Below are 15,557 nucleotides of genomic sequence, written 5' to 3' on the forward strand. Positions count from 1 at the left end.
TGTAGATAAATATTCGCGGCTAGTGTGATGTTATGATATTCTAATTATTGAAAATGTTTTAGTGTAATAAAATTAACTTATATCACTAATTCTGTCATTGGAAAAATGTGTGTACTGCTTTGCTCATAACATTTTAGTCTATTGTATTTATTAATTTAATAATTGTCTTAAATCTTGTAATTGGGTTTCAAGTTAAGTTTTGAGTTACAACGATACATACAAGGACACGCATTTTTACGATTTTTCTTTATAAATATAAATTTATCTAAAGCCTTGTTCATACAGTAAAAACACTGCCTAGAAAACTCCTAAAATTACGATGCAAATTTGTTCGACTATCGTTATTGTACGTATTCTCAACTCATTCTATTTTCCATCTTCGTAGGTTATCTTTTAATCATAGAAAGCATATCGTGTATTTTAACGCAAAACTTTTCTTCATACCAAGAATTAAAAATATTCTAAATTAAAAGTATTCGAAACGGAGAAGTAGTTCATCTGAAGTCGTCGGAGGTTTTGCGATGCCTTTTGCACTTATAAATTTGGTACCGTCGAAGTAGGTCGCCCCTTCTGAACTTTTCGCCGAACTTTCTACCTGGAAACTTCGATTCCTCCGCAAATAGTGTTACGTCCGAATTTTCAACGATTCGACTTCCAAGAAACTTATCCATCCAAGATTATCAATCCTGCTCTTCTCAAAATTATATCGCGTTAAAGGAGAATTAATCATGTTTTTACTAAATCCATACAGATTTGTGTTTCATTTTTGTTACGAATAATCAACTCCACCTTTTTTCGATTTCAATTCATGATTAATGTTCCATTCTCGAAAAACAAATTGTTTAGGTATTTCCATAAATCAATCTGTTACGAGAAAGTAACATAAATAATAGAAAATTCTAAGGTAAACTTAAAAAATGATGTTTGCAATATAGTTTTCTTTCTTTTACTTTCTAATTTATGGAATTGATTAATGCAGCTTCTAAACTTCTTAAACACTTAATAGGTAGACGTTCTTTTTGCTAGAACACGTAATTTTTCTTTTAAATAATGGACATTGTTTTTATTGAGATACGTTGGTGAATTTCTGTGTCAGCAGAATGAGAATTAATTGAGCAATTTATATATTCAGAACTCTAACGAAACATTATTCCGTTTCTGTTTCAGTAAACGTGGTGAATGGTGAGGTGCTGCATATTGTGAAGATAAGTCGATTGCACATGGGATCATACTTGTGCATCGCTTCGAACGACGTTCCACCGCGAGTTAGTCAACGCATATCTCTTCGTGTGCAGTGTGAGTATATACTGAAATATTTTCTCATATACCTACCCCTCGAACAGTAACCTGGCATGCTTGTTTATTAGATTGCTTTATACGCACGCTAACCCTAAACTATATCGTTAAATTTTGTAAACGCGTTGTACGAACTGCAATCACACGGAAATACTTCTTTTTCAAAATGAAGCTCTTCAAAATTTTATCCCCGGCAAAGCGTTTGAAATCCGCTGTATAAAAACGTACTTATCTATACCCTGCAGTTATGTTTTACATGCGATTAAATTAAATTTTCAGAAATTATATTTTATAAAATATTTAAAATATTTTTAATTACTCGTGCAGAATGACTTTCAGTTAGATTTCATTGAATACACCGGCGTGCTTTCAAAGGGATTTAAAAAGATTTAAATATATAATTCATGAAAACTTTGAAAATAAAATTACAAAATTTGTCAGTAGCGAAAAGATTATAGGCCATTATCGAAGTCTATACGAAACAAGACATTTAATATCTCTTTAATAAAAGTATAATAAATTGTTGTAATTTGTTCTCGGAATTGAAGTCGAATTTCAATTCATACAAATTTTGATACCGAAAGAATTACAGGAGCTAACGTATATGTATATGTAATGTTTCGTAACTGTTTCACATATTGATATAATGAAACAAGTATTATTATACGTTGAAATAAAGTTAACAATTTAAATAATTCTAACCATTTAGAATCGTATATACCAATTTCTCAAATTACATAGTGTATACTATATATCATATCCAGAAATAAATTGATAGAGTAATGTAACTCATTAGCAAATTAGATTTGAATCTCAGAATTGATGGTGCTTGACACAATGAAATGGAAGAAAGACATTGCATAGGGCTAAAAGCAAAAGCACAATTGCAACGAGTCAGGAATGATGGATTGATGAAGCAGGAAGAACGGTAACAGGGTGCATTCTAGTCACAATATCTCGATAAAGAGTGGTTGTTCGGGCCAGCGCCGTTGCATTAGGTCGGTTTTCAACGTCTCATTTAACCAGCGATTTACGAGTACCCACTTGACCCAGATATGCACGATGTACCTAGGTTCGTTTATTCCCTCTCGAGCGTCACGTTCGTCCAGTTTTGGGGTGCGAAACGCGTTTCCGCCCTGTCTTTTCCGACACATTAGTCTCCGTTCTACCGCACGGATAAGTACGAGCGTTAATAATCGCCCGACGAAATTTGAGTTATCGTTTTCTAACGGAAAGTTTTCAGGAGGGTCGCGAATGCACATGAGACCGTGCATAAAAGACAGTTCTAACAATAAGTCACATTAATTTTCAGTTATTTTCTCGTACTTTATTCCTTATTTATCATATTTCTTAATATCGTTTATCCTTAATAATATCCATAATATTAGGAATATTAGATTTGAGTATATGTAATAGTTTAATAGTGAGGATATTGGATTTGACATGGATTTATTGAATTTTGATTTTTATTTCGTATTTCTAATTTCGAAAGTTCTCTATCGTGAAAGTTGTCAACTTGTAGAAATATAATTTGCCCGTGCGGTAAATTAAATTATAAACTATACAACTATTAACAACAAACAATTATTAACAAACTATTAACATAAATTATATTATAGTTAAATGTACATAATGAGATTGAGATTGAGATTTTTCATAACTTCAATCGCGACTTCCAGATATTTATGATTATATAGTATTGCGAATTCATAGGACGGTTCAAAGGGATTTCAAATTAATGTAGCATCATCATATTGTTAACCTAAGGTTTGTAAAAATAGAAGTATATTATCTAATACGTATAATTTATGAAACATTAGGCTACTATATCATTTTCATATTCTACTTCGATACAAAATTACACAAACATTCGGCAGCCATTATATTTTGCACATTATATCTCCATAAATATCCACAGCTTAAAAATAACATTTTCACACGACGCAAGTATCTTATCGAACTGTTTCCAAACAACAAAAATTTCTGCTCGCTCCTCTAATTCAAAAACAGTCCTCAAAACTCTTTGAATCCTCGTAATTCACCAATCCAATTAACGTCACCAGAGGAATAAAATTCCAGCGACTTTTTCCAAAGAATTAGATCGATAGCCGTTTGAAAATCTTTGGCGATCCGGTTGATCAGCTAATGGCTGGCCAATATCAGCTCGATAACTCAACAAAAACGTCAAGGGGAAAGAATATAGAGTGGACATGGGATACGATCCGCCAATGATATCGTCCTACGGCGTACGCCGCGTACGAGGTAGTAAATCGTGATTTACGCTGGTCCGTAAAAGACGGAACTATGTATGACATGATATTGCGGCGGAATATATCTATATCGATCGTTTGGCTGGCGAAGGTTTCGCCTGTTATACCGTATAATAACTAAAAAACTTTCCAGAGGAATGTTTTCGCCTCCGCGAAGGAAAGTCTTGCGTTCCGCGGGATCGTGGTGGCTCTGTTTAAGTTTCAAGTGCATGGAAACTTTATAGAGTCCGCGGAAAAATGGAGAAAATTAAAGGGCATAAAGGCGGTGTCTATGAAACTGGTGGCAACCGCGGTGCTCTCAAGGCATTCGTTTTTACCGCATAAAGGGTGGCCGAGTTGAATAAAGGGAAGCCGCGGTCCGTAGAAAAATTTCACTCACCGACGAGAGCAGTTGAAAATAAGCATCTGTTCTTTAACCGTGAGAGCCGGTAACGCTTTCAGTCCGCTGAAAGGGTTTTATGAAATTTATAGCTGCAAATTATCTTTGACAATGTCGCTCGTTTTTAACCGATTGGTAGGAGAGGCAAGATTTGGTGATGATTAAACAGAAGATTGAGCAGGATTGTATTGAACAGGAGAAAAACATTATTTGTGTTTCTTTCTTTTTTACGGTTTTATTTATTAACTTTTTACAGAAGAGTCAAAGGTTTATGTTTACGCTAAACAAATGGAAAGTGAATGTTTTATCGAAATTTATAATAAGTTGGTAGATTTTCTAGGATTTATTGAGTTACGAACGAGAGAGTTCTAATGCACTTGATTACACAGTTCGAATATGCAGTTCCAAATTTCGAGAGTACAAAGCGTAGAAAGTTTGGTTACTGAAATTCAAAGCACTTCTAATTTCGAAAATTGACTCAAGCTATTTCAAATATCTGCTCTTTTGGTTTCATAACAATTCCCAATTCCCGCATTATTCCGATTAGAAATAAATATCTTCACGAGTAAATAAATACCAAAGGAATGATACAAAACGTTATACTAGTTGCACAGTACAACATTTGATTTCCACCCTCCTTTTATTTATTTTTCTTAATTTATTATTCTGGTTGAAAATGTACTTTTTAACTTCAGACAGAACAATGTCTTTCAAATAAGCTGATTTTATTCTTATATTACTTAAATGTAATTATATATTTCTTGTATCATGTATTTCTATAAAACAAGTATTAATTTTATCTGACTCTTATACAAAGAAACAAGTATGATCGTAGGTGTTTCTTTATATTGCTTGTAGAGTATATAAATATATCTCGTCTTTTCTAAGGGCTAGACATAAAAGAGATGAAATAAAGTGTTTCAAAAGCGAAAATATTATTTCAATTAAAGAGAGAAAGAAATTAAATATATCACGTTAATGTTTTTATCGTTACAGTTCCTCCTATGCTTTCGATACCAAACCAGCTGGAAGCGGCATATATTGGACAAGATGTCACGTTGGAATGTCACACCGAAGCTTACCCTACCTCGATTAATTATTGGACGACCGAACGCGGTGACATGATCGTCTCTGGTAATTTTAACTTTAATATAGTAATTATATATGTGTATGCCTCAATTATGGTAATCTGCTAAACAGAAAAGTATTTATTTTATTGAACAAAGTTTTATTTAAGAAGGAAACATTTATTCACGTGGATGTGAATCGAAATATGCTCGATACGATTTCTAAACTACATTAAAGGTCGTTATTATTAAAATTAAATCTAAAATTAGAAAAATTAGATTATTCGTTGATATACATATTTTAAAAATTGACTCAAATGAAATGTTATTCAGATTTCATCAGTGCCTTTGAATTTATTTACAATTTTGTTTAAATTGTAATTGTTGCCTGCTTCTGAGAATTTGCTTGAGATATTGTCTCGTATGTGCTGTTTTTTATATCACAACGTCTCTCATGCGTGGAAGCCTTAAAAGAAAGTTATGTCGACGACAGAAATATGTTCCCGTAAACTCTTCACAGTAAAGTTGAGGAAATACCTTGCTACGTAACGTTCTTGCAAAAGAACTTTTTATATAGTTTTGTTGATAGCATCATTAATACTTTTTTTACGCTACGATATCATATTCAGCATATGAGCTCAAGAATAATATAAATATTTCTTTTTATATCAATTCTTACGTTTTTTCTATCGTAAAAAAAAATAGTCGAACATTCGCTAGAACCCTAATATTAACAAATAAAAAAGTTCATATATCTTGAAATATATGATAATTCAAGAATTTAATCAAAGTAAAATCTTTTTCCGAAAAATCTGTATTTGCAAAACTGCGATGTGAAAAATGGAATAATTCGTATACTAAGAAATACAGAATCAATTAACCCTCACATTTTCTTATTCTACCAAACGATAGAGAAAGAAATTATAAAAATTTTAAATTAAAAATTTAAGAAACTATTGACAATACGTAAGGAATTAAAATTTATTCTGGTTTTCAACTAACTATGTACATACGCGCGTTTGTTGAGTCACAGATTCCATAGAACGTTTGAACGTACGTTTCAAACTGAAAGTATTAAAAAATTCACGCAAGTTCAGGTCGTTTGATTTACCATGGTATTTGCTCTGTCGCGTACTATAAACTGTTTCAACCTAGGAAGAATATGGTTTTATTTGCCTAGGCAATTACCATTCTATTGTAGGCGATAAATATGAGGCGGTTTCCACCGACAACGGCTACAACAAGTACATGATGCTGAAGATTAGAAATGTCGGCCCGAGGGACTTTGGTTCGTACAAATGCGTGGCGCAAAATTCTCTTGGCGGAACAGACGGTGACATCAAATTGGATGGTGAGCATTTTTCAGAAATTCTATCAGTATTACCTTCCATTTTTGGGAGATATAGATAGACTGAAAGCGTTTCAACCTTTGACCAGAGAACTATGTATAATATGTGGTATCGTAGTATAGAAAATTTAAAAGCACTAGCAGTCTTCAATATCGTCTGTACTGCTTTCTTATATAATATAAATTTTCTAATGATAAATAAAATAGTGTCAAATAACGATTACCTAATTTTTCCAAATTGAAAAACTATTTGATTGTTCCACAATAAAAATAACATATTTTAATGCATAAAATAAAATTTGCGTTCAAATATTACATCTATAATAATTGAATAGTGTATCATGTCATCAGTATACTGTTATAAAAAGTGTGAAAATCAAAATATTCGGAAACGAAAAGAGCATCTTTTATATATCATCTTCTAATAATAAAGTAATCGATTGATTCCCAATGGACTTTACGCTAAAACTCTTATCGTTAACAGTCGAAAGCTATCGATCGTTTGACGAGGTCAAGCGTCCTTATCGTTTCAACGTGATTCGTAATTGGCGATTAAATCTACGAAGGATATATTTATCCCGGGAGAATATGCTTTTCCACCTCCTTGGACGAATAAATTGGCTGAAATTAAAAGTTTAACGAGATATATCGTACGGTCGGTTGCTACGAAATGAACACGGTGGAAGTTCACTCTCGAATTTTCCAGTTTTCCAATATATTTCGTATTTCGTATAGAAGTTAAATTCATTCCTGTACTGTTGAGCACTTGTACGAATTTTTTTCATAAAGGCATGTATATTTAGGCATAGAATATAAACATATAGACATGTAGATTGGATCTCAATAGAAGAAAAACAGATGAAATTATTTTTTTGTTGACAATGTTTTCAATACAGATCGTTCTGAAATATCTTCCTCTCATTTTAAAAGTTCTTGTTTAAAATAACTTTCATAATGTTCGATATAACAGTATTCATTTCGTACATATAAAAATCTGAATATTGCGTTGAAGCAGGAAAATGTACGAAAACATATTTTCAATATCTCATTGTTGTTTTACACACAAATCGTTTATATATATATATATAAATTGTCACGTACGCGGAAAATTGCAAATCGATCGGAGATAAATCAGAGAAATATACGAGATAAGGTAGAACTTCAATACTCAGTTGATACAATTTTCGTAGAATTATTTTTTACTAGAATTTTCTATCTTTGCGCTGAGCTTTTGATACAGTGATAAATATTGAAATATGAAGAAAGAAAATATATTGAACCTTAAAAGAGAATCAACTAGTTTCTGTCTTAAACAAGCAAAGAAAAGTTAGAAATTGCTGTTATTATTTCCTTTTTTCTAATAACTAATACCTTTGCAAGTATAAATTCTGTAAGTATGCAAAGAAATATTGTCGTGCACTAATTGAGAAACAATTTCTTTATTTTCACAGAAATCCCAGCACCATCAACCACGTCTACTACACCACCACCTTACCATGTGACCTCATCAATGAAGAAGAATGGTAACTACCTTGAAATTTAGCAGGTGTTCAGCCTATTTCCTCTACATTTACCTCAATTTTAATCACTCTATAAAAACACCTAAATGCCGTGCACGCTACACGAAAAGTCATGGCAACGTAAACCTGTGGCGTTTAAATATTCGCGAAAAAGCGAGGAATTAGGCAGAATACTCGACATTAATTTACAAATAAAATAGCGCGCGCACACACACACGGGCGCACAAGCACACGTACAGAACCCTCTCGATGGCACTTTGCATCCATCTACCCTTCTTGTTTTTTTTTTCCGTTGAAGCAAGGACATCCATTCCCGTGTCTCCCTCCCGCGTCATGACGTCCCGTCGTAAAACACGCCATGTAAAACCGCCTTTGTGTAATGCATTTTAGGTAGAAACGGTAACAAGAAATTACGACAACGACCTATCGACTACGAGGTCGAGGAATGGCGAAATTCAGGTCAGTAAATATCTATTTTAACGCGGGCCGCGTACCTCAGGCATTTCCCACGACGATACAACTGGCTGGCTGCCTGTTGTACCGCTTCGTTCGAGTAATTAGCGTAATTAAAACCTCGTCAACGGTGCACATTCGAGGTGGAGAGATTCTCCAGTGAATCCACTAAATTGCCAATGTTCGGTGATACCCTTTATCCGTGAACGAATTACTTCACGTTACTTGGTCCCCTTTAACTGGCTGGAATGGATTTCAGAATTACGCTTTCGACGACAGTGATTTCACTGATGGATCTTCTGTAGCCTCACGTATCGATCTCCTGCTCTTACGTTTCTGATCTCATTTCTTTTTTGTTCTCCTTCTTTTTCTTACATTTGCAATTTCGCAATTGCATAAACATAATGTTGATCTTAAGATTCTGAAGGGATTTTTCGTTGAATTCAGATAACAAATTTTAAGTGAATAATTGAATCAATTCGTATTTATATGTGAAAAATTAATAAAAGAATACCGAGATATATTATGTGAATTTTATTTTTGTTTCATAATAAAGTAGAAATGATTTAAAACAGGCCTGCTTGCTTCTTGTTAATAATATTTGATTTAATTATTTCCTACGGTACTTTTTTATGATTTCTACCATTAAAGACAAGAAGATTATTTAAAAGATACACTGACTCATGAAAGCAACTAAACATTGTACGAACAGAATTTGGATGTGTACTCCTTTAAACATAGGCTTTCTTTATTTTGGTGCGATGAATAGTTGAAATATTAGATTATACATAAAAAAAGACGTTCAAAAATTGAACAACAAATATTCTTATTTCTAGTTTAAAATTTGGGATTTTTTATTAGATAACTGAAAATAGTACGATCTAAAGTTGCACAGACAGATATCTTGATATTAATTAGCGTACTATTCTAAGTTGTAGGAGATTGCGATTGTTAGTGGAAAACTGATTTCACCGAAGTTGCTAATTAGTTTGTACTCATCAAATGTCGATATTTTCTCATACGTTAAACTTACATGTTCGTATATCTATTCGCGAGCTGAAATTGTACTGAAAGTCCTTTTCAGACGCGCCAGTTCGAGAGAAACTCCAGGCCCAAAGACATCAACAATAGTTGGCACTACTATGAACTTCTTTTTCAGCGCACAGTAAGTGCTTTCACTTCAGTTCAAGAGTCTTATATCAAGAATCCCTACTTCAGATATTGATCGAATGAAATCGCAAAAAGTATCCAAACTTTTTAATACGATGTTCATTTTATTTTAATTGAACAGAGTAAAGATTCTAACGAGTGCTAATCGATTTTTGTTTCAATCTGGAGATTATAAGACTTTATTGATTTTATTTCCATGATAATTTAATTATTAGAATTCATCGATCAGTCTTAAAAAAAAACGTTCTTCAATTACTATCCTAAAGTATCTGGAAATATACTAGAATATTTTACTTTCAGATAAAACACTGCACACTTACAGTTGCATATTTAATAACTAATTATTTTAATATCTCTTTTATTCAATTCTTTTTTAATTTAATTCTTCAATATTTAATTTCATAATATTATATTTTTTAAATTTCCACGTTATAGCATGAATATTTATTTAGAAATGTATTTATTCATAAATTCCAATTTTTTATTAAAACAATTGCACATACCAATTACAACTAACTAGTTTCATTTATATTCAAATTTTTGAGATGTAAGAAAGGAATGTAAGGAAATATGAATTTTATAATTGATCAAAAAATTTCGTCTGATTACTGTGTGACACGAGGTATAAAACGAATTCCATTTAAAATGGAGCTTGGTAGTTAAGTCGGAAGACAAATTTTCTCCGCGGTTTTATTTTCTTACGGCTGCTGGTCTGATTCCAGTCGGTGCCGTTTAAAGTATCGCATAGCTTATGAATATTGAACGTTGTAATATCTTATGAATACGCATGAGAATACCAATCCAGCGAGTTTAACTACCGTTAAATTTCGAATATCGATTAAAAGTCTAAATATTCCGCGAAGAAATAATGCATTAATGTAAAATTACGTGCGTACTAAGTATGACCAATGACGAGAGAACTTCCATTCCGCTTCTTTCGAATAATTATGCTGTATGTAATAAGCTGTGCGATAGGAAATAAGTGAGAAGGTTGAAGTTCGAATGAAATATAATTAAAGCTGATCTAACACGTGATTTAACTAAAAAAGATAGCTAAATATTAACATCAGAAAATAAATAGAATGGTCATTAAAAGTTTGATATCCTAAATACTAGTTTTATCATACAAATTTTATATGTATTTCAAAAATTTCAACTTTAGGTATATCTTATACGACCTTCAGTGAAAACGTCGCAAATTTTTTTCCTTTGTTATCAATAATTTAACACGAGTAAAATAATAATAAAGTACTTAAATAACAATAGGAGTAGAATTTGAAATAGAAAGTTTTGTGCGATTGATCGCTTCCTTGATATTTTACATTAATTGTCACGTTTCGTATAAAAGCAGTGGGTGTTTCAATACTCATGAACATCGCGGGGGTGGCAGATAAAACGTCTCGCCGAGGGCACTTTCGTTTCGTATGCCAATAAATTGGCAGCAACTGGCACCGACGTTAAACTTTTCGAACTCAGTTTCAATGACTTTGCTGAAAGATTCTGAGGAGCGCCGAGGCGGGAGACTCCCCTTTCTCAAAGTTTACTTTCAATTAATGAAAAACGAGTTTCGTTGACCCGCGGCCGTCGACTGGTTTCGCCTGGCGAAACGCAGAACCGGGCAACGCTGAATTTCTCCCATTTCTTTCTCCGTCTTTCTATCCTTCTCTTTATTTTTCCTCCCGCCAACTCTCTTTGTTAGCCTCTTTCTCGCCTTCATTTGTTAAATCGATCGACATCCGTCGCACGTGCAGGAAGTCGAGGGCGGCCAACCAGTGGCTGCCGATGAATTGATTCTTATACTGTACAAACTTTTATGATCTGTATTCTTCGAGGCGTCGATCGACACGCCAGCCAATTCTCTCCTCGATTCCAAAGAAGCTTATCCTAATGTCGTGACGTGACGGAGGAAAGTTTGGACGACCGTGTATCGATCCGCTGCTCCTTCTTGATTGGAGCTCGCTTCGATCGTAAACCAATTTCACAGGAAAGAAGAACGTGATTATTTCGTGTTAAATTAATCTAATGATTTGTACCGTCAATAATCGATTAGTTTTATGATTGCGATTTTGTTAATTCAAACGATAAATATTATCTAATGTTAGAATTATCAACGATTAAAGTGTGGAACTTGTTGCAAAGAAACTGAAGCGAACTTACAATGGCCTACAAAAGTATTTCAACTATTCTATTATAATTCTTAAGCTAAAATATCTGCATATGGAACAAAGCTTTTATTATAAAATAGCCTTTACGGAGGTTTTGTAAAAGAAAAAAATGTTGGTACTATCATTCACATGATAAGTTTACTATTCCAGAATTTCAATGAAAATTTGATCACCTGGTATTAAGATAATACGCTTCCTACAAAAGCTTCATAGTAAACGTCATGGTGAAAAGAATTGTTTTTCTTTTTTCTCATATTCACTTCGAAATCAAATCAATCACTTTTTGGTTGGACCAAAACGATAAAACACAATTCTCAAAGGATTGAATTCACCGCAAATTTGCCAAATAATTGCTACAGTTCCCGGCAATTATTACCATGTTAGTTCCAGCTATTCCAGTTAAAGTTCTTTTAAGTTAATTGGCTGTCGCGTGATGGCCACAATCGATGGGATTCTGTCACGAAATCGGAGCGAACGAAAAGAAGTGAAGGAAATCGTGTGGTCGAGGACCGGTAAAGACGTTGTTAAAGTGTTGGAAAATGGTTCGTCTGTCGCTGTCCGTGCGGAAAGTCACGCGCGCAGCGTAGAATTTACTCGTAGGTGGGAATAACTTTTTTCCAGGCGGACGTGCGATTTCGACGTCCATTTCTGAAGACCGAGCCAAAGCGAACGAGGAACTACTCCAGAGGAATTCGCGACGATTGTTTCCCGATCGGTTTTCAAATAAGAAAACTTGTCCGTTCCGAGCCTCGCCCCCATACGTGTGTTTTACTTCGCTTCTCTAATAACGACGATAAAGCATTTTTGTTAGATATCGATTCGTAGAAAGTTCTCACTCAACCGAAACCTATATCATGAGGAATTTGCGGTCAGAAAAATATCGAAAGAATATCGAAAGCACAAAGGTATTTAAACACTCACCATAGAAAACTTTTATGTTATATGTATTACATAAAACATTTCGAAATTTCATTGTCATCGTAATAAGACGTAACTATGTTATGATCACACTGGTCGAACTTAAAACTTCAATCCGAATATCTATATCGAAATTACAAGATACTCGTTACAAACATATGTTTAGTAAAAATTTGGTATACAACATGAATAGCCATTTTAAACAATTTAATAAGAGTTAAATATGATCGAATTGAATATTCAGTTTTATGAATGTAATAAGCAATTCAATGTTTAAATACGTTTGTGTTCCTACTTAAAAATATACTTGCATCGAATATTTTATAGCTTTTTGTATATTCTCAAATTTGTTTCATTATACGTAACAGTACATAACAGCAATTCAAAGTGTCTCGTATAATACACAGAATGTATTCGTAAAAGGTGTTTAGAAGCGTTCAATTGGTTTCGTGGGCCTGTGCATCAGATTACTACAAAAAAGGACAAAAAACACACACAAAACAAGAGATTAAATCGTTTCATGCTAGAGGATGTTCGACACAGATATACGTGGTTGACTATATATCAAACAGCTTGGTTTCCATTCGTGCGATACCTGTATGCAGGTCGAGGTTGCTGCCGGGTTAACAGGAGTAAACGTACATATGTATCGACTTCTTCCCGGTTGATATTCATGTATTCATAGCCAGCAACATTACCGGATTTGTATTAGCGCCACAGGTGGCGGTGTTGATCCAACATGGACCTGGTTCGTAAAACTTAGAACAACCGGCCAATCCAATCGAGAGGCGAAATTGAACGAGAGAGATAGACTATGCCAAAAAAGAATCGAACTCGACGATAAACTACGTATTTATTGCGACGCAACCCGCCTTCTATGATACCCAAGGGAATAATTTAATAAATTGTTTTCCCAGCTCGCCATATCACGATCCATCAAATTCCACAGAATTCTGTAATTCGACGGCAGACTCGATTCCAAAATGCCAGCCATCTTCTCTGACTGATTGCCTCAGCCATTCATTCTCGATTTTAACGTTTCCTATCCGCAGCGACTATAAAAAGAAAATATTTGCACACTGCATTTATTATTTCCGCTAACATTAAAATAATAAAAATAAATGAGATGGTACTAAAATAATCAAATAACAAGTAGCATCGTATGATTTATTATTTAAGCTAATATGCTAATTATTTACACGGTAATTATTTAGACCCAGGTTGATATATTAAATTTCGTGTTATTTGAGTGTAAAAATCTGATACTGTGAAAATGAGACGTGTATAGTGAATACTTTTCGTAGCCACTGTGGATAAAAATTTTTTAGTGATATTAGTTAGAGCGAATTCGATGGAAATAATATTTTAGAACAAGTAACGTTTTAAATGGTATTAAACACTCGATCTGAATCTTAAACTCGATCTTAATCGCGGCTTGGTTTCTGCGGAACTATGAATAGTCATTTTGGTGTTGTGGTAAGTGTTCCGGCGAAGTTCGTGGTTCTGTGGTTTCAGGGTAAATTTGGAAACGACGCTTTAGATACAGGTTTTAGCATTTTAAGCGGTAAGTTTGATCGGTGTGAATGAATTTAGTTGGATCGATTTTTTGAATTAGTTAATTGATATTTTTCTACAATAATGGATTTTGAAGAAACATTTTTATATTTTATAAGTAGGATATAATTTATGTGAGACAATAAAAAAGAGATTAATTTTGATTATATTTATAATTCATTATTTATACAAACGTTCTAATTATCTTATCAATGATTTGGTAACATGAAAAATACTTTGAAGTGATTTTACCAGCTTAAAAAGTGTGTACGTTTAGTCTTATTTTCCTGTGAATGGTATTTTTATTAAGGAAGAAAAGCTTGACGATGTCTGGACTATATCAACGACACAAATACCCAACATTGGAAGTTCGAAGAAATGCGAAAGATTTGAACTATTTACTCTGTTCCAGGAAAATGTACAGCTAATTAAAATAGTGCAAAGGCTAGAAATGTTTATGAAATCCAAGCACAACTCGAATAAAACGTAAAATTTATAGAACGTTCGAAATGATCACTATAAAGAAACATTTCCTTATATATTATAGAAGATAAAAATATAAAAATACCATTTAAAAAGTTTGCATTAAAGAAGATTAAATAAGACAAAAGCAAATTCTCATAAATTTTTCTTTTACGTTATGAGCCAGAGAATATGGATTTATTTGCATTTAGTTATTATCTCTTCAGTTCCATTTACTACAAACATACATAGACAAATACAGTAGAGTCGATTATCCAATGTGATGTGGACCGAAGCTGTCTCGGATAGTCGAAAACTCGGATAATACGGTTCGTGGATGTTAATAAGTTGTGCATTAAAATAGTAAAAAACATTTTGATAATGTAATATTGATTTAATTAACTATTTAAGTGATTGAAAGTTTCGTTAACCGTTTTAACAATACCTGACTATTCACGCTTTCATACTCTTTATGTTAAACTTTCAATGAAAATGAAGTCATGATAAAATTTAAAATATCTCGGATAATACGGAACTTTAGATTAAACCTGACTTGGATAACCAAAGTCCACTGTACATATATAAATATCTATAATATAGATATAATAATAATTTGTTTATTTTATAATTTACTAATTTCTTCGTTTCTCGATATTTATTGAAAGAATATTAAGACATACTATATATATACACACACACATCTACAGTATGTATAATTACGTATTGTCTGATCAATCTATTGCTTACATACGTCACTGAATCAGTCCGATTTAACAGCCGCTAGATGATATCTAATGGAGTATAAATTTATTTAGCCTTCCTCTGGCGAGCCTTTTATCTCATTAAAAAGGGATTTGCACAGACCAAATATCCTAGAGATTCCGAGAATTTGGTCGAATTTAATTCCGAGATGCGGAAGAGCGTCGAGCTCTCGCCCACCCTTCGTATTATCCGC

General features: G+C 33.2%; 1 protein-coding gene across 9 annotated transcripts in view; it reads left to right on the top strand.

Moving 5' to 3' along the window:
- Nucleotides 1–15,557, top strand: part of LOC139987841 (neurotrimin) — a 314,724-nt gene that overhangs the window by 277,687 nt on the left and 21,480 nt on the right. For 6 of the 9 annotated variants that reach the window (XM_072004576.1, XM_072004575.1, XM_072004580.1 and 3 more), the window contains 5 exons: nt 1,168–1,296; nt 4,942–5,079; nt 6,193–6,363; nt 7,812–7,883; nt 8,271–8,339. In XM_072004576.1, the coding sequence (XP_071860677.1) occupies nt 1,168–1,296; nt 4,942–5,079; nt 6,193–6,363; nt 7,812–7,883; nt 8,271–8,339 (579 nt within the window). Of the gene's footprint in view, nt 1–1,167; nt 1,297–4,941; nt 5,080–6,192; nt 6,364–7,811; nt 7,884–8,270; nt 8,340–9,417; nt 9,557–15,557 lie in introns of those variants that run through there. The other 3 variants (XM_072004581.1, XM_072004577.1, XM_072004579.1) reach the window with 3 other exon arrangements.

The sequence above is a fragment of the Bombus fervidus genome, chromosome 5 (assembly GCF_041682495.2).
Source record: "Bombus fervidus isolate BK054 chromosome 5, iyBomFerv1, whole genome shotgun sequence".
In the NCBI taxonomy this organism is placed as follows: domain Eukaryota; kingdom Metazoa; phylum Arthropoda; class Insecta; order Hymenoptera; family Apidae; genus Bombus; species Bombus fervidus.